At 40.9% G+C, this 27,797-nt stretch overlaps 1 protein-coding gene across 1 annotated transcript in view; it reads right to left on the bottom strand.

Annotated features, from left to right (window-relative positions):
• LOC111328178 (uncharacterized) overlaps window positions 1-27,797 on the bottom strand; it is a 62,670-nt gene that overhangs the window by 6,136 nt on the left and 28,737 nt on the right. Inside the window, exons 28-37 of the mRNA XM_088745829.1 lie at window positions 27,373-27,648; window positions 26,491-26,580; window positions 24,841-25,035; window positions 19,771-24,342; window positions 16,439-16,528; window positions 15,135-15,332; window positions 9,784-14,631; window positions 6,437-6,526; window positions 5,136-5,333; window positions 1,651-4,638 (exon numbers count right to left, since the gene is read on the bottom strand). Coding sequence (XP_088601955.1) covers window positions 1,651-4,638; window positions 5,136-5,333; window positions 6,437-6,526; window positions 9,784-14,631; window positions 15,135-15,332; window positions 16,439-16,528; window positions 19,771-24,342; window positions 24,841-25,035; window positions 26,491-26,580; window positions 27,373-27,648 — 13,545 coding nt within the window. The remainder of the gene's footprint in view (window positions 1-1,650; window positions 4,639-5,135; window positions 5,334-6,436; window positions 6,527-9,783; window positions 14,632-15,134; window positions 15,333-16,438; window positions 16,529-19,770; window positions 24,343-24,840; window positions 25,036-26,490; window positions 26,581-27,372; window positions 27,649-27,797) is intronic.

Here is a 27,797-nt window from a genome sequence, read left to right as displayed (position 1 = left end):
CTAACGCCAACATGAAGCCCATAACATTTATATCAAGACCACCATACGTCTCACAACTATCATACCTTTAGTTCTCTCATCGACAACCTCACAATATACTTAATCAACCTCACAATATACTTAAAAACTACAAAACTATATAATTTTGACATTCGCTATTAAAACGTTTTAAAAAGTACTTCTTACTGTTTTTAAGATTAAATATAGCAGTATAACCTTTCAAGAATTATCCTTAACTCTTGAAACTTCCATTACCGACGCCACCATTTTGAACATCTTAGTAACGTAGCCAGAATCCATACCGTGCAATTCTTCAAATAGCATTGAGTTCTGCTTTCAGTTAGCTAACCCACCGAGTGAAACAATATGAGCCGAAGTCGGTAACGTTACAGATTAGCGGCCAATGTAATAAGTTTGTAGACAAATTTCTAGCGGTAAGGTTACCCATTAGAATCTAAAAACGCAGTCAGTGTTTGAATTTCATGGATCAGTTTTAATGACGGCGATAACAGTTATCTACCTTCTTTTGCATGTTTCTTCTTTTAACGTCTACATCATCATAAATCTCACAGCACCATTGTCACAACAATCATCACCGCTAACAGCATTATCATCACCATCATTAACCCCATCTTCATCATCAACTACAATTTGACTTCAATGGCTTTTTTGATCCCTCAAAGAGAATCAACTCCTGGCGCGTTTGAGTACAAACCTACCAGGCTCCTTCACAACTACTGTAATCTGATTAGCTACGACACTCGTCATCTGTCGTGTGGCGAGTAATCCGACGGTGTGCAGTGGTAAACAACACCATAAACCTGTCAGGTGGTTAAGTTTTGAACGACTACTAGATTTATACAAAAGCAATTGGATTATTCGCACTCGGTTTCTAGGCCTAAAGAAAAGGGCGGCCTTTTGGAGCTATCTTTCATCCTTCTTATTCTTCAATGTCATTTTTTTCCTACTTGGCTTTCATAACTTCCAATATCAATAATTAGTATATACCACACAAGTGAATAGCGTCTTTTTACGTAAGCTTATTGGCTAGTTCGGAAGTGAATAGCAAGTATTATTCACTTCCGAACAATCGATGAATCATTTACGTATGATAAAATGGAGAGTAAGAAAACAAATTTATATATATATATATATATATTTTTGTTTGTTTGAATCTTCAACTTCCCATGCTCAATGATTTACGTATGATTAAATGGAAAATGAGATTGTATAAAGTAATAATCATCGTTTTCGAAATCATGGAAGTGTCTTAATGAATGATGCTTGCTAATCTAAAGCCGACAATTTAATTCTTTTTATATTCAACTGCATTTCTTTCTACGTGGAAAGGATGTACAAAAAAAATTTACTAAAACCTTTCTCTCGAGAAAAGGAAAGACACTACCAGGAGGAAAGGCGCACCTTTTTCTTTACTTGAAATGCTACGAAGGTCCTAGTGAAGAGGAAAGCCTCTTCAAAAGTGTCAGTAATATACATGAACTTCCATGAAAAGAAAGACCTGACCTACGCACAAGTCTTGTACATGTATTTTACGTTTTCCTTTAGGGTTGACAAATACTATACCAGGAAAAGTGCCGTGAAAAAATATCAAACCTCGAGGAAAACGCAGAAAGAATTGCATTCACATACCTGGTACTAGCAGATGTTGAGGTGGACACACTTGTTGACGTTGACGTCGACGAACTTGTACTAGCAGATGTTGATACACTTGTTGAGGTCGTCTTTGATACACTAGTACTACCAGATATTGATGCACTTGCGGATTTACTTAAGCTAATCGAAGTAGAAGATGACGTCGAAGTAGAAGTACTGGTGGACACTGACGTTGAATAGCTTTTGCTGCCACTAAAATATGTCGTAGAAACCGATGTTGTTGGTGTGCTTACACTTGTTGAGGTTGAAGTAGACACACTAGTGGATACAGATGTTGAAATACTAGTGCTGGCACTTGAGTATGTCGAGAATATTGTTGTAGTTGGTGTACTGACACTTGCTGATGTTGACGTGGAAGTGCTTGTGCTAACGGAAGTTGAAACACTACTTGATGTTGAAGCAGAGTTAGAGGTTGAGGTAGACACACTGGTGGAAAATGACGTTGAAGTGCTCGCACTAGAAAGTGTCGTGGATACCGACGTAGTTGGAATGCTCACGCTAGTTGAGGTTGAAGTAGACACACTGGTTGATATTGATGTTGAAGTACTTGTGCTTGCACTGGAATATGTCGAGAAAACTTTAGTTGTCGGTGTACTAACACTTGTTGAGGTCGATGTGGAAGTGCTTGTGCTTAGAGATGTTGATACACTAGTTAACCTGCTTGAACTCGATGTAGTCGATGTTGAAACTGATGTAGATGTGGATGTAGACACACTGGTAGACACTGACGTCGAAGTACTTGTACTTGCACTTGACAATGTCCTAGAAACCGATGTTGTCGGTATACTAACACTACTCGACGTTGAGGTGGACACACTGGTGGATACTGATGTTGAAGTACTAGTGCTGGCACTAGAGTATGTCGAGAATATTGTTGTAGTCGGTGTACTGACACTTGCTGATGTTGACGTGGAGATGCTTGTGCTAACAGAAATTGAAAATGTCCTTGATGTTAAAGAAGAGGATGAAGCCGATTTCGACGCTGACTTCGACGCACTGGTCGATACTGAAGTTGAATAACTATTGCTGCCACTCGAATATGCCGTGGATACCGAAGTTGTTGGAATGCTCACACTAGTTGAGGTTGAGGTAGACACACTAGTGGACACTGATGTGGAGGTACTTGTGCTGGCACTGGAATATGTTGAAAAAACTGTGGTTGTTGGGGTACTGACACTAGTTGATGTCGAGGAAGATGTACTGGTGCTACGGGATGTTGATTTGATTGTTGAAGTAGTCACACTTGTGGATATTGAGGTCGAATAACTTTTGCTGCCACTTGAATATGTCGTGGATACCGATCTTGTTGGAATGCTAACACTAGTTGAGGTTGAGGTAGACACACTCGTGGACACTGATGTGGAGGTACTTGTGCTAGCACTGGAGTATGTGGAGAAAACTGTGGTTGTTGGTGTGCTAACACTCTTTGAGGTTGAGGTGGATGTTGACTTCGACTTACTTGTTGACGTTGAGGTAGACACACTGGTGGACACTGATGTTGATGTACTTGTACTCGCACTTGACAATGTCGTGGAAACAGACGTTGTTGGTATACTCACACTAGTTGACGTTGATGTAGATACACTGGTGGACACTGATGTTGAGGTACTTGTGCTGGCACTTGAATATGTCGAGAAAACTGTAGTAGTTGGTGTACTAACACTTGCCGACGTTGAGGTTGAGGTGCTTCTGCTAATGGAAGTTGAAGTACTAGTTGATGTTGAACCACTCGTCGACGTTGACTTCGACTTACTTGTTGACGTTGAGGTAGACACACTGCTGGACACACTGGTGGACACTGATGTTGATGTACTTGTACTCGCACTTGACAATGTCGTGGAAACAGACGTTGTTGGTATACTCACACTAGTTGACGTTGATGTAGATACACTGGTGGACACTGATGTTGAGGTACTTGTGCTGGCACTTGAATATGTCGAGAAAACTGTAGTAGTTGGTGTACTAACACTTGCCGACGTTGACGTTGAAGTACTTGTGCTAACGAAAAATGAAGCACTAGTTGATGTTGAAGGACTCGTCGAGGCTGACTTCGACTTACTTCTTGACGTTGAGGTAGACACACTGGTGGACACTGATGTTGATGTACTTGTACTTGCACTTGACAATGTCGTGGAAACAGACGTTGTTGGTATACTCACCCTAGTTGACGTTGACGTAGATACACTGGTGGACACTGATGTTGAGGTACTTGTGCTGGCACTTGAATATGTCGAGAAAACTGTAGTGGTTGGTGTACTAAAACCTGCCGACGTTGACGTTGAAGTACTTGTGCTAACGGAAGTTGAAGCACTAGTTGATGTTGAAGGACTCGTCGAGGTTGACTTCGACTTGCTTGTTGACCTTGAGGTAGACACACTGGTGGAAACTGATGTTGATGTACTTGTACTCGCACTTGACAGTGTCGTAGAAACTGACGTTGTTGGTATACTCACACTAGTTGACGCTGACGTTGACGTAGATACACTGGTGGACACTGATGTTGAGGTACTTGTGCTGGCACTTGAATATGTCGAGAAAACTGTAGTAGTTGGTGTACTAACACTTGCCGACGTCGAGGTTGAGGTGCTTCTGCTAATGGAAGTTGAAGCACTAATTGATGTTGAAGCACTCGTCGAGGTTGACTTCGACTTGCTTGTTGACGTTGAGGTAGACACACTGGTGGACACTGATGTTGATGTACTTGTACTCGCACTTGACAATGTCGTAGAAACAGACGTTGTTGGTGTACTCACACTAGTTGAGGTTGAGGTAGACACACTGGTCGACACTGATGTTGAGGTACTTGTGCTTGCACTGGAATATGTCGAGAAAACTGTGGTTCTTGGTGTACTGACACTTTTTGAGGTTGAGGTTGATGTACTGCTACTCACTGATGTCGACATACTTGTTGATTTACTTGAACTCAAAGATGTTGATTGTGATGTTGATGAAGACGTGCTTGAGCTAAAGAAATTAATTCAAAAGGAAATTCAGTTGAATTATTGAAGTCAATAAATCTTAATTGAGCAACTTTATCTGCAATAAGCGTAGAAGACGTATTTCATACAGCATTCTTAACCTGATTTAACTGTACGCTCTATCGTGAGTCGTATTTTAGAGGTAGTAGAAGGTATTTTATTTGAGGGAAAACAACCGATATTTAAATTGGTAAATTGTTCCTTCCATCTACCCTGACGTATGAAATCTAGATATATTCCACGCTAGTCCTGACCCCTACCATTCCACATCTTTTACCATCTTTATCCAGAAAACCGCAATCTTTAGCTGTAGGATTCACTTGACCTTAATCAAAAACAGGTATGAGCCCTGTAAATACCCATTTTTCTAATTTAATTCCCAAAGCAGTAAAGTAAACCACCAAAATATATTTTTGTAGTGTTTTCCACTGCTCTATAATCCCTTGATGAGAAATCCACCTCTTATCAACAGAATCTAATAACCTGTAAGATGAAACACTTGAAGTAGAAGATTGTGCCGGTGGCTTTAAACTTGGCGGCGTCCTACTTGATGTGGGTATTGAATACTGTACTTTGGAGGACAACGAGTACGCAGAGGATGGGTAAACAGTGGCTGCAGTCTTCTCAGAAAAGGGTTGATATGACGACGGTAACGCGGGAGTGGACTTTGAAGTAGAAACACTGAAAGACGATATGTATCGCATGTTGAAACATTTCCCAAAAAAAATACTTCAATTAAATTCGCAATCATCTTTATCATCAACTTTATATCCATCACCGCCACTTCATCGACATAATTTTCCTTCTCCTCGTCGCCACCATCATTACCATCAACAATAGCATCAGCAGCAGCACTACCAACATCAGTAGCAGCAGCAGTAGTATCTCTACGATGACCGGCACATTTTTTACTACCTCTAACTCTGGAATCGTTAACCTACGTTATGATCTAGAGACTTCTTGATCTCCATGGTGTTGAGCTAAGAAGATCGTATTTTTATTTTGGACTTAGTGCCCAAACACGATAAATTTCACTTCATGTTTACCTAATTGGAAATATATGATAAAAATGTGAAGTTCCCAAGAGTTCCCGGTGAGTTTGATTATCACTCTTCCACCAACACAACCATTTCATTTTGGTCATACGTAAGTGCAAAGGTGATTATCACTCTTCCACCAACACAACCATTTCATTTTGGTCATACGAAGTGCAAAGGTTTTCAAGCCCAACGGATTTGATGTGATGAGTCTTTTGTTTGATTGCACACAGAATCCAAAAGCATTCAAACAACATTGAACTAGTACAGCCGGCTTTGAATTTATTCGTTCTTAATTGGCGAATACATTTGCAAAAGATTTTGCATGGTCAGGGAGATCCCAACAATACCTGCAGCACCTTTGTGTTATTTTTGCTTTGTGCAGGCTTTCATTCACTTCTACTTGATGCCATTTCATGCTCAATGCAGTCACCACAACAAGGAACCATACTGACCAATAACAAGCTAATCCACCATCATCATAAGGATCCATGCCACCATCACCGACTCCTCTTATTTATTGTTCCACTATAACTCATTTACCTTATAAGGAATTCGTTAAAAACAAATGATAAATATGTTCGAATGAGTGAGCTTCCTTTACACTTTTTGGAAATCGTAATTTCGATGCACAATACAAATAAGAACGTCAACATACACTCAGATGACGATTTTAGTTGAGAATCAGTCCAGCTGTACAAGCCTTGTTAATTACTGATTAAAAAACAACAGGAAAAGAAAACTAACCTCGTACTTGTGGAAGTGGATACACTTGTTGAGGTTGATTTCGACGCACTCGAGCTCAAGCTTGTACTAGCTGAGGTTGATGTTGATATACTATATAGTAAAGCAAAAATTAGGGTAAACAACTGAACAAAATGTTTCAATCATACCAATTCGGGACATTAGGAAAAATCCTTTATCACCGGTGAAGGAAATTAAGCAAAAAGCACATATTTATATGGGTTTACAAAACAGTTACAGCTTGAGGTCGATGAACACACGGGTGACATTCAACACTGCACTAAGCACAACGGTATGCGGTATCGAGAAGTGTTTATTAACCGTTTACTGACGAAATTACTAAGCCTTTGTGATGAAACGCAAATTTATTCCAAATTAGCTCCAGGATTAGGCAATTTACAGCCAGTACAACCTAAACAATGTGTGTGATAGTGTAGCCTGATAGTGCAGTTGAGTGTAGTCCTGATAAGAAGCCATTACTGGATGACTTTAGCATGATTATCATGAATAATCAATGCCAAGGTCCGACTTATCTTCCGAAGTTAAAGGCTGAGGCTGATAACACAAATGTGAGGTTTGATATTCCATTACAATTTGCAAAAACCGAATTCACTAAGTCTGTTTCGTGTAAACTGATTGGTCACTTTAGCCGTGATGTTATTGGCTGCAAGACTCAAGTGGCGTACTGCGGTAGCGATTAGTCACATTCGATCCGTCGCTAAAGGCTAGGAAGTTTTCTTTGGTTTGTTTTTTATGTTAATGTCGCGAATAAGTCACGTTTGAACGTTGCTGGTAATAGTTGACTCCAGTTGAGAGGAGTCTGTTAAAAGAAAGTAAATCAGCTTTTCAGAGGCAGTCGTTCAAAATAGTTATTGCTGTAGGTTAGGCATTGCGCAGAGTCCCAGTCAAGAATGTGGTTGGTTAATCGATGATGTTCAGCAATGCAATTGTTGACATCACCTTTTCTCATCGCGCGCTTGTGTTTACTCAGTTTTGCTGCAAAATGTCTGCAAGTCTATCCAACGTAGAAGGCTTGGCAGTAGGAGCAATCGATCTTATAAACCACTCCCTGTCTGTTCGGTTCGTCCCTGTCTTTGATGTTTGTCTTTAACTGGCATAGTACTGATGGATAATGTGGGGGATGCGGATATTACTGATATCTGCATCCCCAAAAAAGGGTTAAGGAATGCGGAAGATGTTCTCAGAGATGCCCGTTATGTATGGAATAGTCGTAGGAGCTGAAGTGTCGTTTGTTTCGGTGGCCACAGTAGGTTGGTGAGATTTTTGTCAAAGGAAGTCGTTGTTGTTGTTGTTAAAGAAACCACCAAAACAAAAACAAAACAAACAACAAAAAACAAGTCAAGGCATTTACTTCCGTCGGATAAGCAGTCAGTTGTGTTACGTACTAGTCAGGTTCGTCATGTTACAGTTCTGATAGTCGTGGGCTTTATGTGATGTCGGGTTGTAAGATGACTCGTAATATGTCTGTGTGTCGGTTTCCTGTTAGCTGTTGTTTGTTGTGAACTGTTTTTAGCAACGTTGAGTGTCAATGGCGTTTGTCGTTTTGAGTGTCAGTATATAATTTGGATATATCAACAAAGTTGAAATGGTAAATTGGCCACCGTAACGATTACAAAAGCAGACGTTTCGACCGTTATTCCTTCGTCGGAGCGAATAGATAGATAGATAGATAGATAGATAGAGAGATAGATACTTTATTATAAACACCTTGCAGCCATAGGCTGAATTACGAAATATTTACAAATACAGATGAGGAATAGAGTAGAGGAATTGTGGGTTGTGTCTGCTTTTCAAGGCAGAAAATGGAGCTACGTTATTGGTGGGAACATAGCAACGAGAAAAACACGAATAAATTAGTGGAATGAAAAGCGTTAGTTGATCCCTGTGGCATTGAGACTGCCGGTTTGAAAGATGAGCTTTTGTGCAAGAGTTATACGGCTTTCCGTGCTACCTACGTTTAAGGAAAGACCGCAGATTGCCATATGTTGCTTAGAATGATTAGGTAAATTAAAATGTCTACCGACTGGCTCCGATGTCTCCTTGTCATTCCTTTCCACGCCGCGAAGGTGTTCTCGGAATCGGTCACCTAGTCTTCTGCCTGTTTCGCCGATGTATATCTTTTTGCAATAAGTGCAAGTTATGCAATAGATTACATTGGCGGATGTGCACGTGAAGTGATCGGTGATCTTAATTGTTCGTTTGGGTCCCGATATTTTATCAGTGTTGTGAATGAAGGGACACGTTTTGCATCGTGCACGAGTGCATTTAAAAGTGCCTGGTTGGTCATTAGTCTCAAAAGAACTTCTGACCAAAAAATTGCCTATTTTTTTTTGCGCGTTTGAATGCAATAAGCGGAGGCTGCGAAAAGAGAGTGCTTGTCTCTGGATCGTTTTGAAGTAATTTAAAGTTTTTAAGAATGATGGATTTAACTGAGTGGTTGTGAGGGTGAAACGTGAGAGTGAATGGAATACGGTCGGAATCTTTCTTTTGTGACGTTTGTAGTGCTGAATGTCGATCAATAAGTTGGGCGCGGTGGTAATCCGCTTGAACATTCCGTAAGGCCTTGAACATTCATCAAAAAAAGTCCCTGGACTTCTTCATAAATGCTTCGTGATCGCCAAAAATAGAGATAGGAGTGAAAGGAAAACACCTCCCAAAGCCCAGAATAAGAAAAGCAACGCCTAATTAGCACAGCAACACTGTAACTCTTAAGTTCTTTGAGTAAATAGTTTAATAGATCTACCTCGACCCGCGGCCTAGTAAGGATCAAAGATGACTCTTAAGCGACCCTTAAATGTAAGTACCGTTTCTATCCATAAAACATTTAATCAAACATAAGCTCTTATTTGTATGGGAAGGGATCCAAGCGGGCTTAAGGTTGCTGAACTTCTAAAGGGAAATTATTCAAAATTCCAGAAACAAACACGCATCATCTTCTCAAGCTAGTCAAAAGGAACTACTCTTCATTATATTAAAAAAAAAGAGAGCTGACTCGGTATTTCAAATGACGCGGCAAGAGCTCAAGTCCTCATAGAAATGAACTTAGACACCAGAAATTAAAAACTTAAGAAACCCATCGCCTTGTAAATTAAACATTATAATGAGCATATGACTGGTAAATACAGCTTCCTGGCAAAAGAGTGGCGCTCTATTTCTCTGCAGTTTTATTTTCAGGGAAAAAACAAGGCATCGCCTTTCTAACATTTGTTTTTACAAACTACCTTAGATGAATTTTATCCGCTAAAAATTTCTAAAACATCTCTAACGATAATCCAAAAGCAAATCTTACTAGAAAAAAGAAAAAAATACCACCATTTGCATTACCATACCTTTTGGATGCTGAAGCTGACGTGGACGTGCTGGTTGAGGCACTCGTCGATGTTGAAGCACTCGTCGACGTCGATTTCGACTTACTTGTTGATGTTGATGTAGATGTGGATGTAGACACACTGGTAGACACTGACGTCGAAGTACTTGTACTTGCACTTGACAATGTCCTAGAAACCAATGTTGTCGGTATACTAACAATACTTGACATTGAGGTAGACACACTGTTGGACACTGATGTGGAGGTACTTGTGCTGGCACTGGAGTATGTGGAGAAAACTGTGGTTGTTGGTGTGCTAACACTCTTTGAGGTTGATGTGGATGTTGACTTCGTCTTAGTTCTTGACGTTGAGGTAGACACACTGGTGGAAACTGATGTTGATGTACTTGTACTCGCACTTGACAATGTCGTAGAAACAGACGTTGTTGGTATACTCACACTAGTTGACGTTGAAGTAGATACACTGGTGGACACTGATGTTGAGGTACTTGTGCTGGCACTTGAATATGTCGAGAAAACTGTAGTAGTTGGTGTACTAACACTTGCCGACGTTGACGTTGAAGTACTTGTGGTAACGGAAGTTGAAGTACTAGTTGATATTAAAGGACTCGTCGAGGTTGACTTCGACTTACTTGTCGACCTTGAGGTAGACACACTGGTGGACACTGATGTTGATGTACTTGTACTCGCACTTGACAATGTCGTAGAAACAAAAGTAGTTGGTATACTCACACTAGTTGACGTTGATGTAGATACACTGGTGGACACTGATGTTGAGGTACTTGTGCTGGCACTTGAATATGTGGAGTAAACTGTAGTAGTTGGTGTACTAACACCTGCCGACGTTGACGTTGAAGTGCTTGTACTAACGGAAGTTGAAGCACTAGTTGATGTTGAAGGACTCGTCGAGGTTGACCTCGACTTACTTGTTGACGTTGAGGTAGACACACTGGTGGACACTGATGTTGATGTACTTGTACTTGCACTTGACAATGTCGTAGAAACAGACGTTGTTGGTATACTCACACTAGTTGACGTTGAAGTAGATACACTGGTGGACACTGATGTTGAGGTACTTGTGCTGGCACTTGAATATGTCGAGAAAACTGTAGTAGTTGGTGTACTAACACTTGCCGACGTTGACGTTGAAGTACTTGTGGTAACGGAAGTTGAAGTACTAGTTGATATTAAAGGACTCGTCGAGGTTGACTTCGACTTACTTGTCGACCTTGAGGTAGACACACTGGTGGACACTGATGTTGATGTACTTGTACTCGCACTTGACAATGTCGTAGAAACAGAAGTAGTTGGTATACTCACACTAGTTGACGTTGATGTAGATACACTGGTGGACACTGATGTTGAGGTACTTGTGCTGGCACTTGAATATGTGGAGTAAACTGTAGTAGTTGGTGTACTAACACCTGCCGACGTTGACGTTGAAGTGCTTGTACTAACGGAAGTTGAAGCACTAGTTGATGTTGAAGGACTCGTCGAGGTTGACCTCGACTTACTTGTTGACGTTGAGGTAGACACACTGGTGGACACTGATGTTGATGTACTTGTACTCGCACTTGACAATGTCGTAGAAACAGACGTTGTTGGTATACTCACACTAGTTGACGTTGATGTAGATACACTGGTGGACACTGATGTTGAGGTACTTGTGCTGGCACTTGAATATGTCGAGAAAACTGTAGTAGTTGGTGTACTAACACTTGCCGACGTTGACGTTGAAGTACTTGTGGTAACGGAAGTTGAAGTACTAGTTGATATTAAAGGACTCGTGGAGGTTGACTTCGACTTACTTGTCGACCTTGAGGTAGACACACTGGTGGACACTGATGTTGATGTACTTGTACTCGCACTTGACAATGTCGTAGAAACAGAAGTAGTTGGTATACTCACACTAGTTGACGTTGATGTAGATACACTGGTGGACACTGATGTTGAGGTACTTGTGCTGGCACTTGAATATGTGGAGTAAACTGTAGTAGTTGGTGTACTAACACCTGCCGACGTTGACGTTGAAGTGCTTGTACTAACGGAAGTTGAAGCACTAGTTGATGTTGAAGGACTCGTCGAGGTTGACCTCGACTTACTTGTTGACGTTGAGGTAGACACACTGGTGGACACTGATGTTGACGTACTTGTGCTGGCACTTGAATATGTGGAGTAAACTGTAGTAGTTGGTGTACTAACACCTGCCGACGTTGACGTTGAAGTGCTTGTACTAACGGAAGTTGAAGCACTAGTTGATGTTGAAGGACTCCTCGAGGTTGACCTCGACTTACTTGTTGACGTTGAGGTAGACACACTGGTGGACACTGATGTTGATGTACTTGTACTCGCACTTGACAATGTCGTAGAAACAGACGTTGTTGGTATACTCACACTAGTTGACGTTGATGTAGATACACTGGTGGACACTGATGTTGAGGTACTTGTGCTGGCACTTGAATATGTCGAGAAAACTGTAGTAGTTGGTGTACTAACACTTGACGACGTTGACGTTGAAGTACTTGTGGTAACGGAAGTCGAAGTACTAGTTGATATTGAAGGACTCGTCGAGGTTGACTTCGACTTACTTGTCGACCTTGAGGTAGACACACTTGTGGACACTGATGTTGATGTACTTGTACTCGCACTTGACAATGTCGTAGAAACAGACGTTGTTGGTATACTCACACTAGTTGACGTTGATGTAGATACACTGGTGGACATTGATGATGAGGTACTTGTGCTGACACTTGAATATGTGGAGTAAACTGTAGTAGTTGGTGTACTAACACCTGCCGACGTTGACGTTGAAGTACTTGTACTAACGGAAGTTGAAGCACTAGTTGATGTTGAAGGACTCGTCGACGTTGACCTCGACTTACTTGTTGACGTTGAGGTAGACACACTGGTGGACACTGATGTTGAGGTACTTGTGCTGGCACTTGAATAGGTCGAGTAAACTGTAGTAGTTGGTGTACTAACACCTGCCGACGTTGACGTTGAAGTGCTTGTACTAACGGAAGTTAAAGCACTAGTTGATGTTGAAGGACTCGTCGAGGTTGACCTCGACTTACTTGTTGACGTTGAGGTAGAGACACTGGTGGAAACTGATGTTGATGTACTTGTACTCGCACTTGACAATGTCGTAGAAACAGACGTTGTTGGTATACTAACACTAGTTGATGTTGATGTAGATACACTGGTGGACACTGATGTTAAGGTACTTGTGGTAGCACTTGAATATGTCGAGAAAACTGTAGTAGTTGGTGTACTAACACTTGCCGACGTTGACGTTGAAGTACTTGTGGTAACGGAAGTTGAAGTACTAGTTGATGTTGAAGGACTCGTCGAGGTTGACTTCGACTTACTTGTCGACCTTGAGGTAGACACAGTGGTGGACACTGATGTTGATGTACTTGTACTCGTACTTGACAATGTCGTAGAAACAGACGTAGTTGGTATACTCACACCAGTTGACGTTGATGTAGATACACTGGTGGACACTGATGTTGAAGCACTTGTGCTGGCACTTGAATATGTGGAGAAAACTTTAGTAGTTGGTGTACTAACACTTGCCGACGTCGAGGTTGAGGTGCTTCTGCTAATGGAAGTTGAAGCACTAGTTGATGTTGAAAGACTCGTCGAGGTTGACTTCGACTTGCTTGTTGACGTTGAGGTAGACACACTGGTGGACACTGATGTTGATGTACTTGTACTCGCACTTGACAATGTCGTAGAAACAGACGTTGTTGGTATACTCACACTAGTTGACGTTGAAGTAGATACACTGGTGGACACTGATGTTGAGGTACTTGTGCTGGCACTTGAATATGTCGAGAAAACTGTAGTAGTTGGTGTACTAACACTTGCCGACGTTGACGTTGAAGTGCTTGTGGTAACAGAAGTTGAAGCACTAGTTGATGTTGAAGGACTCGTCGAGGTTGACTTCGACGTACTTGTTGACCTTGAGGAAGACACACTGGTGGAAACTGATGTTGATGTACTTGTACTCGCACTTGACAATGTCGTGGAAACAGACGTTGTTGGTATACTCACACTAGTTGACGTTGATGTAGATACACTGGTGGACACTGATGTTGAAGCACTTGTGCTGGCACTTGAATATGTCGAGAAAACTGTAGTAGTTGGTGTACTAACACTTGCCGACGTCGAGGTTGAGGTGCTTCTGCTAATGGAAGTTGAAGGACTAGTTGATGTTGAAGGACTCGTCGAGGTTGACTTCGACTTACTTGTTGACCTTGAGGTAGACACACTGGTGGAAACTGATGTTGATGTACTTGTACTCGCACTTGACAATGTCGTAGAAATAGACGTTGTTGTTATACTCACACTAGTTGACGTTGACGTAGATACACTGGTGGACACTGATGTTGAGGTACTTGTGCTGGCACTTGAATATGTCGAGAAAACTGTAGTAGTTGGTGTACTAACACTTGTCGACGTCGAGGTTGAGGTGCTTCTGCTAATGGAAGTTGAAGCACTAGTTGATGCTGAAGCACTCGTCGAGGTTGACTTCGACTTGCTTGTTGACCTTGAGGTAGACACACTGGTGGACACTGATGTTGATGTACTTGTACTCGCACTTGATAATGTCGTAAAAAGAGACGTTGTTGGTGTACTCACACTAGTTGAGGTTGAGGTAGACACACTGGTCGACACTGATGTTGAGGTACTTGTGCTGGCACTGGAATGTGTCGAGAAAACTGTGGTTCTTGGTGTGCTGACACTCTTTGAGGTTGAGGTGGATGTACTGCTACTCACTGATGTCGACACACTTGTTGATTTACTTGAACTCAAAGATGTTGATTGTGATGTTGATGAAGACGTGCTTGAGGTAAAGAAATTAATTCAAAAAGAAATTCAGTTGAATTATTGAAGTCAATAAATCTTAACTGAGCAACTTTAACTGCAATAAGCGTAGAAGACGTATTTCATACAACATTCTTAACCTGATTTAACTGTACGCTCTATCGTGAGTCGTATTTTAGAGGTAGTAGAAGGTATTTTATTTCAGGGAAAACATCCGATATTTAAATTGGTAAATTGTTCTTTCCATCTACCCTGACGTATGAAATCTAGATATATTCCACGCTAGTCCTGACCCCTACCATTCCACATCTTTTACCATCTTTATCCAGAAAACCGCAATCTTTAGCTGTAGGATTCACTTGACCTTAATCAAAAACAGGTATGAGCCCTGTAAATACCCATTTTTCTAATTTAATTCCCAAAGCAGTAAAGTAAACCACCAAAATATATTTTTGTAGTGTTTTCCACTGCTCTATAATCCCTTGATGAGAAATCCACCCCTTATGAACAGAATCTAATAACCTGTAAGATGAAACACTTGAAGTAGAAGATTGTGCAGGTGGCTTTAAACTTGGCGGCGTCCTACTTGATGTGGGTATTGAATACTGTACTTTGGAGGACAACGAGTACGCAGAGGATGGGTAAACAGTGGCTGCAGTCTTCTCAGAAAAGGGTTGATATGACGACGGTAACGCGGGAGTGGACTTTGAAGTAGAAACACTGAAAGACGATATGTATCGTATGTTAAACCATTTCCCAAAAAAATAATTCAATTAAATTCGCAATCATCTTTATCATCAACTTTATATCCATCACCGCCACTTCACCGACATAATTTTCCTTCTCCTCGTCGCCACCATCATTACCATCAACAATAGCATCAGCAGCAGCACTACCAACATCAGTAGCAGCAGCAGTAGTATCTCTACGATGACCGGCACATTTTTTACTACCTCTAACTCTGGAATCGTTAACTACGTTATGTTCTAGAGACTTCTTGATCTCCGTGGTGTTGAGCTAAGAGGATCGTATTTCTATTTTGGACTTAGTGCCCAAACACGATAAATTTCACTTCATGTTTACCTAATTGGAAATATATGATAAAAATGTGAAGTTCCCAAGAGTTCCCGGTGAGTTTGATTATCACTCTTCCACCAACACAACCATTTCATTTTGGTCATACGTAAGTGCAAAGGTGATTATCACTCTTCCACCAACACAACCATTTCATTTTGGTCATACGTAACGAAGTGCAAAGGTTTTCAAGCCCAACGGATTTGATGTGATGAGTCTTTTGTTTGATTGCACACAGAATCCAAAAGCATTCAAACAACATTGAACTAGTACAGCCGGCTTTGAATTTATTCGTTCTTAATTGGCGAATACATTTGCAAAAGATTCTGCATGGCCAGGGAGATCCCAACAATACCTGCAGCACCTTTGTGTTATTTTTGCTTTGTGCAGGCTTTCATTCACTTCTACTTGATGCCATTTCATGCTTAATGCAGTCACCACAACAAGGAACCATACTGACCAATAACAAGCTAATCCACCATCATCATAAGGATCCATGCCACCATCACTGACTCCTCTTATTTATTGTTCCACTATAACTCATTTACCTTATAAGGAATTCGTTAAAAACAAATGATAAATATGTTCGAATGATTGAGCTTCCTTTACACTTTTTGGAAATCGTAATTTCGATGCACAATACAAATAAGAACGTCAACATACACTCAGATGACGATTTTAGTTGAGAATCAGTCCAGCTGTACAAGCCTTGTTAATTACTGATTAAAAAACAACAGGAAAAGAAAACTAACCTCGTACTTGTGGAAGTGGATACACTTGTTGAGGTTGATTTCGACGCACTCGAGCTCAAGCTTGTACTAGCTGAGGTTGGTGTTGATATACTATATAGTAAAGCAAAAATTAGGGTAAACAACTGAACAAAATGTTTCAATCATACAAATTCGGGACATTAGGAAAAATCCATTATCACCAGTGAAGGAAATTAAGCAAAAAGCACATATTTATATGGGTTTACAAAACAGTTACAGCTTGAGGTCGATGAACACACGGGTGACATTCAACACTGCACTAAGCACAACGGTATGCGGTATCGAGAAGTGTTTATTAACCGTTTACTGACGAAATTACTAAGCCTTTTTGATAAAACGCAAATTCATTCCAAATTAGCTCCAGGAATAGGAAAGTTACAGTCAGTACAACCTAAACAATGTGTGTGATAGTGTAGCCTGATAGTGCAGTTGAGTGCAGTCCTGATAATAGGCCGTTACTGGACGCGTTTAGCATGATTATCATGAATAATCAATGCCAAGGTCCGACTTATCTTCCGAAGTTAAAGGCTGAGGCTGATAACACAAATGTGAGGTTTGATATTCCATTACAATTTGCAAAAACCGAATTCACTAAGTCTGTTTCGTGTAAACTGATTGGTCACTTTAGCCGTGATGTTATTGGCTGCAAGACTCAAGTGGCGTACTGCGGTAGGGATTAGTCACATTCGATCCGTCCCTAAAGGCTAGGAAGTTTTCTTTGGTTTGTTTTTTATGTTAATGTCGTGAATAAGTCACGTTTGAACGTTGCTGGTAATAGTTGACTCCAGTTGAGGGGAGTCTGTTAAAAGAAAGTAAATCAGCTTTTCAGAGGCAGTCGTTCAAAATAGTTATTGCTGTAGGTTAGGCATTGCGCAGAGTCCCAGTCAAGAATGTGGTTGGTTAATCGATGATGTTCAGCAATGCAATTGTTGACATCACCTTTTCTCATCGCGCGCTTGTGTTTACTCAGTTTTGCTGCAAAATGTCTGCAAGTCTATCCAACGTAGAAGGCTTGGCAGTAGGAGCAATCGATCTTTAAACCACTCCCTGTCTGCTCGGTTCGTCCCTGTCTTTGATGTTTGTCTTTAACTGGCATAGTACTGATGGATAATGTGGGGGATGCGGATATTACTGATATCTGCATCCCCCAAAAAGGGTTAAGGAATGCGGAAGATGTTCTCAGAGATGCCCGTTATGTATATAATACTCGTAGGAGCTGAAGTGTCGTTTGTTTCGGTGGCCACAGTAGGTTGGTGAGGTTTTTGTCAAAGGAAGTCGTTGTTGTTGTTGTTAAAGAAACCACCAAAACAAAAACAAACAAACAAAAAACAAGTCAAGGCATTTACTTCCGTCGGATAAGCAGTCAGTTGTGTTACGTACTAGTCAGGTTCGTCATGTTACAGTTCTGATAGTCGTGGGCTTTATGTGATGTCGGGTTGTAAGATGACTCGTAATCTGTCTGTGTGTCGGTTTCCTGTTAGCTATTGTTTGTTGTGAACTGTTTTTAGCAACGTTGAGTGTCAATGGCGTTTGTCGTTTTGAGTGTCAGTATATAATTTGGATATATCAACAAAGTTGAAATGGTAAATTGGCCACCGTAACGATTACAAAAGCAGACGTTTCGACCGTTAGCCCTTCGTCGGAGCGAGAAGATAGATAGATAGATAGATAGATAGAGAGATACTTTATTATAAACACCTTGCAGCCATAGGCTGAATTACGGAATATTTACAAATACAGATGAGGAATAGAATAGAGGAATTGTGTGTTGTGTGTGCTTTTTAAGGCAGAAAATGGAGCTACGTTATTGGTGGGAACATAGCAACGAGAAAAACACGAATAAATTAGTGGAATGAAAAGCGTTAGTTGATCCCTGTGGCATTGAGACTGCCGGTTTGAAAGATGAGCTTTTGTGCAAGAGTTATACGGCTTTCCGTGCTTCCCACGTTTAGGGAAAGACCGCAGATTGCCATATGTTGCTTAGAATGATTAGGTAAGTTAAAATGTCTAGCGACTGGCTCCGATGTGTCCTTGTCATTCCTTTCCACGCCGCGAAGGTTTTCTCGGAATCGGTCACCTAGTCTTCTGCCTGTTTCGCCGATGTATATCTTTTTGCAATAAGTGCAAGTTATGCAATAGATTACATTGGCGGATGTGCACGTGAAGTGATCGGTGATCTTAATTGTTCGTTTGGGTCCCGATATTTTATCAGTGTTGTGAATGAAAGGACACGTTTTCCATCGTGCACGAGCGCATTTAAAAGTGCCTGGTTGGTCATTAGTCTCAAAAGAACTGACCAAAAAATTGCCTATTTTTTTTGCGCGTTTGAATGCAATAAGCGGAGGCTACGAAAAGATAGCGCTTGTCTCTGGATCGTTTTGAAGTAATTTAAAGTTTTTAAGAATGATGGATTTAACTGAGTGGTTGTGAGGGTGAAACGTGGGAGTGAATGGAATACGGTCGGAATCTTTCTTTTGTGACGTTTGTAGTGCTGAATGTCGATCAATAAGTTGGGCGCGGTGGTAATCCGCTTAAACATTCCGTAAGGCCTTGAACATTCATCAAAAAAAAGTCCCTGGACTTCTTGATAAATGCTTCGTTACCGCCAAAAATAGAGATAGGAGTGAAAGGAAAACACCTCCCAAAGCCCAGAATAAGAAAAGCAACGCCTAATTAGCACCGCAACACTGTAACTCTTAAGTTCCTTGAGTAAATAATTTAATAAATCCACCTCGACCCGCGGCCTAGTAAGGATCAAAGATGACTCTTAAGCGACCCTTAAATGTAAGTACCGTTTCTATCCATAAAACATTTAATCAAACATAAGCTCTTATTTGTATGGGAAGGGATCCAAGCGGGCTTAAGGTTGCTGAACTTCTAAAGGAAAATGATTCACAATTCCAGAAACAAACACGCATCATCTTCTCAAGCTAGTGAAATGGAACTACTCTTCATTATATTAAAAAAAAGAGAGCTGACCCTGTATTTCAAATGACGCGGCAAGAGCTCAAGTCCTCATGGAAATGAACTTAGACACCAGAAATTAATAACTTAAGAAACCCATCTCCTTGTAAATTAAACATTATAATGAGCATATGACTGGTAAATACAGCTTCCTTGCAAAAGAGTGGCGCTCTATTTCTCTGCAGTTTTATTTTCAGGGAAAAAACAAGGCATCGCCTTTCTAACATTTATTTTTAGACACGTACCTTAGATGAATTTTATCCGCTAAAAATTTCTAAAACATTTCTAACGATAATCCAAAAGCAAATCTTACTAAAAAGAAAAAAAAACCACCATTTGCATAACCATACCTTTTGGATGCTGAAGTTGACGTGGACGTGCTGGTTGAGGCACTCGTCGATGTTGAAGCACTCGTCGACGTCGATTTCGACTTACTTGTTGACGTTGATGTAGATGTGGATGTAGACACACTGGTAGACACTGACGTCGAAGTACTTGTACTTGCACTTGACAATGTCCTAGAAACCGATGTTGTCGGTATACTAACAATACTTGACGTTGAGGTAGACACACTGTTGGACACTGATGTGGAGGTACTTGTGCTCGCACTGGAGTATGTGGAGAAAACTGTGGTTGTTGGTGTGCTAACACTCTTTGAGGTTGAGGTGGATGTTGACTTCGACTTACTTGTTGACGTTGAGGTAGACACACTGGTGGAAACTGATGTTAATGTACTTGTACTCGCACTTGACAAAGTTGTAGAAACAGACGTTGTTGGTATACTCACACTAGTTGACGTTGATGTAGATACACTGGTGGACACTGATGTTGAGGTACTTGTACTCGCACTTGACAATGTCGTGGAAACAGACGTTGTTGGTATACTCACACTAGTTGACGTTGATGTAGATACACTGGTGGACACTGATGTTGAGGTACTTATGCTGGCACTTGAATATGTCGAGAAAACTGTAGTAGTTGGTGTACTAACACTTGCCGACGTTGACGTTGAAGTACTTGTGCTAACGGAAGTTGAAGTACGAGTTGATGTTAAAGTACTCGTCGAGGTTGACTTCGACTTACTTGTTGACGTTGAGGTAGACACACTGGTGGAAACTGATGTTGATGTACTTGTACTCGCACTTGACAATGTCGTAGAAACAGACGTTGTTGGTATACTCACACTAATTGACGTTGATGAAGATACACTGGTGGACACTGATGCTGAAGTACTTGTGCTAGCACTTGAATATGTCGAGAAAACTGTTGTAGTCGGTGTACTAACACTTGGCGACGTTGACGTTGAAGTACTTGTGCTAACGGAAGTTGAAGCACTAGTTGATTTTGAAGCACTCGTCGAGGTTGCTTTCGACTTACTTGTTGACGTTGAGGTAGACACACTGGTGGAAACTGATGTTGATGTACTTGTACTCGCACTTGACAATGTCGTAGAAACAGACGTTGTTGGTATACTCACACTAGTTGACGTTGATGTAGATACACTGGTGGACACTGATGTTGAGGTACTTGTGCTGGCACTTGAATATGTCGAGAAAACTGTAGTAGTTGGTGTACTAACACCTGCCGACGTTGACGTTGAAGTACTTGTGCTAACGGAAGTTGAAGTACGAGTTGATGTTAAAGTACTCGTCGAGGTTGACTTCGACTTACTTGTTGACGTTGAGCTAGACACACTGGTGGAAACTGATGTTGATGTACTTGTACTCGCACTTGACAATGTCGTAGAAACAGACGTTGTTGGTATACTCACACTAATTGACGTTGATGAAGATACACTGGTGGACACTGATGTTGAAGTACTTGTGCTAGCACTTGAATATGTCGAGAAAACTGTAGTAGTCGGTGTACTAACACTTGCCGACGTTGACGTTGAAGTACTTGTGCTAACGGAAGTTGAAGCACTAGTTGATTTTGAAGGACTCGTCGAGGTTGCTTTCGACTTCCTTGTTGACGTTGAGGTAGACACACTGGTGGAAACTGATGTTGATGTACTTGTACTCGCACTTGACAATGTCGTAGAAACAGACGTTGTTGGTATACTCACACTAGTTGACGTTGATGTAGATACACTGGTGGACACTGATGTTGAGGTACTTGTGCTGGCACTTGAATATGTCGAGAAAACTGTAGTAGTTGGTGTACTAACACCTGCCGACGTTGACGTTGAAGTACTTGTGCTAACGGAAGTTGAAGTACGAGTTGATGTTAAAGTACTCGTCGAGGTTGACTTCGACTTACTTGTTGACGTTGAGGTAGACACACTGGTGGAAACTGATGTTGATGTACTTGTACTCGCACTTGACAATGTCGTAGAAACAGACGTTGTTGGTATACTCACACTAATTGACGTTGATGAAGATACACTGGTGGACACTGATGTTGAAGTACTTGTGCTAGGACTTGAATATGTCGAGAAAACTGTAGTAGTCGGTGTACTAACACTTGACGACGTTGACGTTGAAGTACTTGTGCTAACGGAAGTTGAAGCACTAGTTGATTTTGAAGGACTCGTCGAGGTTGCTTTCGACTTACTTGTTGACGTTGAGGTAGACACACTGGTGGAAACTGATGTTGATGTACTTGTACTCGCACTTGACAATGTCGTAGAAACAGACGTTGTTGGTATACTCACACTAGTTGACGTTGATGTAGATACACTGGTGGACACTGATTTTGAGGTACTTGTGCTGGCACTTGAATATGTCGAGAAAACTGTAGTAGTTGGTGTACTAACACTTGACGACGTTGACGTTGAAGTACTTGTCCTTACAGAAGTTGAAGCACTAGTTGATGTTGAAGGAGTCGTCGAGGTTGACTTCGACTTACTTGTTGACGTTGAGGTAGACACACTGGTGGAAACTGATACTGATGTACTTGTACTAGCACTTGACAATGTCGTAGAAACAGACGTTGTTGGTATACTCACACTAGTTGACGTTGATGTAGATACACTGGTGGACACTGATGTTGAGGTACTTGTGCTGGCACTTGAATATGTCGAGAAAACTGTAGTAGTTGGTGTACTAACACTTGCCGACGTTGACGTTGAAGTACTTGTGCTAACGGAAGTTGAAGCACTAGTTGATGTTGAAGGAGTCGTCGAGGTTGACTTCGACTTACTTGTTGACGTTGAGGTAGACACACTGGTGGACACTGATGTTGATGTACTTGTACTCGCACTTGACAATGTCGTAGAAACAGACGTTGTTGGTATACTCACACTACTTGACGTTGATGAAGATGCACTGGTGGACACTGATGTTGAGGTACTTGTGCTAGCACTTGAATATGTCGAGAAAACTGTAGTAGTCGGTGTACTAACACTTGCCGACGTTGACGTTGAAGTACTTGTGCTAACGGAAGTTGAAGCACTAGTTGATTTTGAAGGACTCGTCGAGGTTGCCTTCGACTTACTTGTTGACGTTGAGGTAGACACACTGGTGGAAAGTGATGTTGATGTACTTGTACTCGCACTTGACAATGTCGTAGAAACAGACGTTGTTGGTATACTCACACTAGTTGACGTTGATGTAGATACACTGGTGGACACTGATGTTGAGGTACTTGTGCTGGCACTTGAATATGTCGAGAAAACTGTAGTAGTTGGTGTACTAACACTTGACGACGTTGACGTTGAAGTACTTGTCCTTACAGAAGTTGAAGCACTAGTTGATGTTGAAGGAGTCGTCGAGGTTGACTTCGACGTATTTGTTGACGTTGAGGTAGACACACTGGTGGACACTGATGTTGATGTACTTGTACTCGCACTTGACAATGTCGTAGAAACAGACGTTGTTGGTATACTCACACTAATTGACGTTGATGTAGATACACTGGTGGACACTGATATTGACGTACTTGTGCTAGCACTTGAATATGTCGAGAAAACTGTAGTAGTTGGTGTACTAACACTTGCTGACGTTGACGTTGAAGTACTTGTGCTAAGGGAAGTTGAAGTACTAGTTGATGTTGAAGGACTCGTCGAGGTTGACTTCGACTTACTTATTGACGTTGAGGTAGACACACTGGTGGAAACTGATGTTGATGTACTTGTACTCGCACTTGACAATGTCGTGGAAACAGACGTTGTTGGTATACTAACACGAGTTGACGTTGATGTAGATACACTGATGGACACTGATGTAGAGGTACTTGTGCTGGCACTTGAATATGTCGACAAAACTGTAGTAGTTGGTGTACTAACACTTGCCAACGTTGACGTTGAAGTCCTTGTGGTAACTGAAGTTAAAGTACTAGTTGATGTTGAAGGACTCGTCGAGGTTGACTTCGACTTACTTGTCGACGTTGAGGTAGACACACTGGTGGACACTGATGTTGATGTACTTGTACTCGCACTTGACAATGTCGTGGAAACAGACGTTGTTGGTATACTCACACTAGTTGACGTTGACGTAGATACACTGGTGGACACTGATGTTGAGGTACTTGTGCTGGCACTTGAATATGTCGAGAAAACTGTAGTAGTTGGTGTACTAACACTTGCCGACGTCGAGGTTGAGGTGCTTCTGCTAATGGAAGTTGAACTACTAGTTGATGTTGAAGCACTCGTCGAGGTTGACTTCGACGTACTTGTTGACGTTGAGGTAGACACACTGGTGGACACTGATGTTGATGTACTTGTACTCGCACTTGACAATGTCGTGGAAACAGACGTGGTTGGTATACTCACACTAGTTGACGTTGATGTAGATACACTGGTGGACACTGATGTTGAGGTACTTGTGCTGGCACTGGAATATGTTGAGAAAACTGTGGTTGTTGGTGAGCTGACACCTTTTGAGGTTGAGGTGGATGTACTACTACTCACTGAGGTCGACACACTTGTTGACTTGCTTGAACTCAAAGATGTTGATTGTGATGTTGATGAAGACGTGCTTGAGCTAAAAAAATTAATTCAAAAAGAAATGGAGTTGAGCTATTGAAGTCAATAAATCTCAATTGAGCAACTTTATCTGCAATAAGCGTAGAAGACGTCTTTCACATCGCGTTCTTAACCTGATTTAACTGTACGCTCTATTCTGAGTCATAATTTAGCTACTAGAAAGTATTTTAATTGAGTTAAAACAACCGATGTTTAAATTGGTAAATTACTCCTTTCAACTACCCTTACATATGTAATCGAGATACATCCCTTGCTAGTCTTGATCCCTACCATTCCTCATTTTTAATCATCTTTAGTCAGAAAACCATAATATTTTGCTGTAGGCTTCACTTGACTTTAGTCAAAACCAGGTAAATGCCCTTTAAATACTCCTTTTTCTTATTTGATTCACAAAGCTGTATAGTAAACCACCAAAATGTATTTTTTTTTTCGTGTTTTCCACTTCTCTTAAATCCCTTGATGAGAAATCCACTTCTTATTAACAGAAACTAATAACCTGGAAGATGAGGCACTAGATGTTGAAGATGTCGTCGTTTGCTTTAAACTTGGCGGTATCCTACTTGATGTAGGTATTGAATACTGTACTCTGAAGGACGAGTGCGCAGAGGATGGATACACAGTGGCTGCTGTCTTCTCCGAAAAGGGTTGATATGACGACGGTAACACGGGAATGGACTTTGAAGTAGACACGCTGAAAGACGATATGTATCGTATTTTGAAACATTGCCCAAAAAATCTCTTTACTTAAATACGCCATGATCATTATAAACAACTTTATATTCATCACCACCATACCATCATGATCATACTTTTCCTCCTCGTCACCAACATTATTACCATCAACAATAGCATCAGCAGCAGCACTAATATAAGTAACTGCAGCAGTAACACCTCTACAACGATCGGTACAGCTTTTACCACCTTCAACTCTGAAATACTTAATCTCCGTGATGCTTGAAAGACGTCTTGATCTCCATATTGTTGAACTACGAAGATTGTGTTTTTATTTTAGACTTAGTGCCCAAACACGATGATAAATCACACTTCACGTTTACCTTATTAAAATTTTGTGATGGAAATGTTTGGACACCTGAGAAGTTCCTGAAAGTTCCTAGTGAGCTTCATTATCGCTTCTCCACTGACATAACCATTTTATTTAAAGGTAATGAAGTCCACCAGATTTGATGTGATACGTTTTTTGACTGCACATAGAATTCAAAAGCGTTCCAATAACATTGAACCAGTACTGTTGGCATTGAATTTAGTCATTCTTATTAAGTGAATACAATTACAAAAGTTTGTGCGTGATCAGGAAGATCCCACGATAGCAGCACCTTTTTTTGTATCTTTCCTTTGTGCAGTCTTTCATTCACTTCTACTTAATACCATTTTATTTCTGATGCAGTGACCGCACCAAGGAGCCCTACTGACCAATAGCAAACTAATCCACCATTATCATAAGGAACAATGCCACCCAAAGCACCACTAATCCCTCTAATTTATTGTTCCATTATCACCTCATTTTACCTTATTAGGACCAAAGGACGTGAATGAATGGAAAGCAGAGGGAGAAATGGCCGCATTGATCGATCCAATTTTTGTATTTGTTGGCCTCTCCTTGGTTTGACCTCTTGAGCGAAGAGCTTCCCATCAAAACATATATATATATTTTATTTTAGTGATTGGTCATTTTGGCTGACTGGTTTCTTTTGCGTCGTTTCCATTTTTTGCGTTCCTCATGCGATCGATAAGGTTGTCAGACAATGGTTTTAGATGATCCCAAAATCATAACATGATATAATAGTGGGATAAGATATTTCTTATTGGATGACCTAACAGCTCCCAAAATACGCCATTTATTTAGGTGTATTAAATCATAACGTTGGGACATTTAGCTCTATCGTTACTTCAGTTTCAATACCAGCGAAATTTCAAAAAACGTCGCTTGGTTAATGACACATGACTGCAAATGTGTTGAAAACAGTGAGGTTCCTCTAATATTTATGCAAATCGTCATTTTAATGTACAATAAAAAAAAAACCAAGGTCAAAGATACACTCAGATGACTATTTTAATTGATCATCAGTCTAGCTGCACAAGCCTTTTCTTAATAACTAGTTAAAAAGAAAACCAAAAGGAAACTTACCTCACACTTGTGGATGTGGATACACTTGTTGAGGTAGATGTCGACGCACTTGAGCTCAAGCTCGTACTAGCTGAGGTTGATGTTGATATACTATATAGTAAAGAAAACATTAGGGTACAAAACTGAACAGAATAATCGACGAACGATACATTTTTGTGGGGGGCTATCTAATAGTTACAGTTCTACCCTGTAACTAAAACTAAAACACAGTAAGTGAAATCGTAGTCTAATGGTATGGTCTGCGCTTTTTGCGTCTTTTTTGTTGTTGTTGTTCTCTGCTCAAGTTATTTCATTTGTTTTATGCTTAACCAAAACCTTATAGAGTTTTCAATGTTCTAACCGGTTGGGTTAGTTTGTGGGGAAATTTTTGCAAGGGATTACTAAATTTAAAGAAAGATTGATTTCCAAGCCAAGAACAGTAGCAGGGAGTTTCCTCACCAAGCACACCTTCTTACTTTTTCCGATCTATGCGAGCAGTTACGCGGATAGTTTGAAGACTTATTTTATTTTTCAGAAATTAAAGATGCCCTTTATTGATCAAAAGACTGCTTTCAATTTCAAACGTTGTCCTTCCCTGTCCAAAGCAGAAAAATTAGACGAACAAAATGATCACTTCAGTGTCTGCTCATTAAACTCAACAAGCAGTCCATACATCGTACATCTCCTTTCAGCAGTGTTCTATAAGCAGATAAATACATATATTTCACCCTTTTTCGTCCATAACCATTTTTCCTCTATGATGGATTTTGGTGTTTCTCCCTCACACCCAAACGCCCATCCCATACCCTTCCACCTATCCTCAACCCCTCTGCCCATCCCCTCTCCCTCTGCTCATCTCCCAACCCTCCCTTCCTCTCCCATGTTTACAATAGTGCTAGTAACCTGGACGATGAGACACTGGATGTAGAGGATTTCGACGGTGACTTCAAACTTGGGGGCTTCCTACTTGATGTAGGTATTGAATATTGTACTTTGGAGGACCATGTGTGCGCAGACGATGGAAACACAGTGGCTGCAGTTTTCTCTGAAACTGGTTGATATGACGAGATTGGCGGGAATATCGGGCCGGACTTCGACTGGGACGAGGACACTTGAAAAACTGACTTTGATTTACTCGTGCCATAGGAAGATAGACCTTGAGTGTATAACGGTTGTGAACTAGGAGATCGAAAGAGGGAGGAATTGACATCGACACTCTCTATCTCCATAGACTCGTTGAGCTCAACTTATACATGAAAATTATTTTAAAAATACTTTATGCATCTCTCATTGCCCTCTTACCATCCACAATAAACTTGCTCCTGCGA

The sequence above is a fragment of the Stylophora pistillata genome, chromosome 14, assembly GCF_964205215.1.
Source record: "Stylophora pistillata chromosome 14, jaStyPist1.2, whole genome shotgun sequence".
Classification (NCBI taxonomy): Eukaryota; Metazoa; Cnidaria; class Anthozoa; order Scleractinia; family Pocilloporidae; genus Stylophora; species Stylophora pistillata.
The sequence above is the reverse complement of the archived record's forward strand: the minus strand, read 5'-3'. Positions and strand labels throughout refer to the sequence as shown.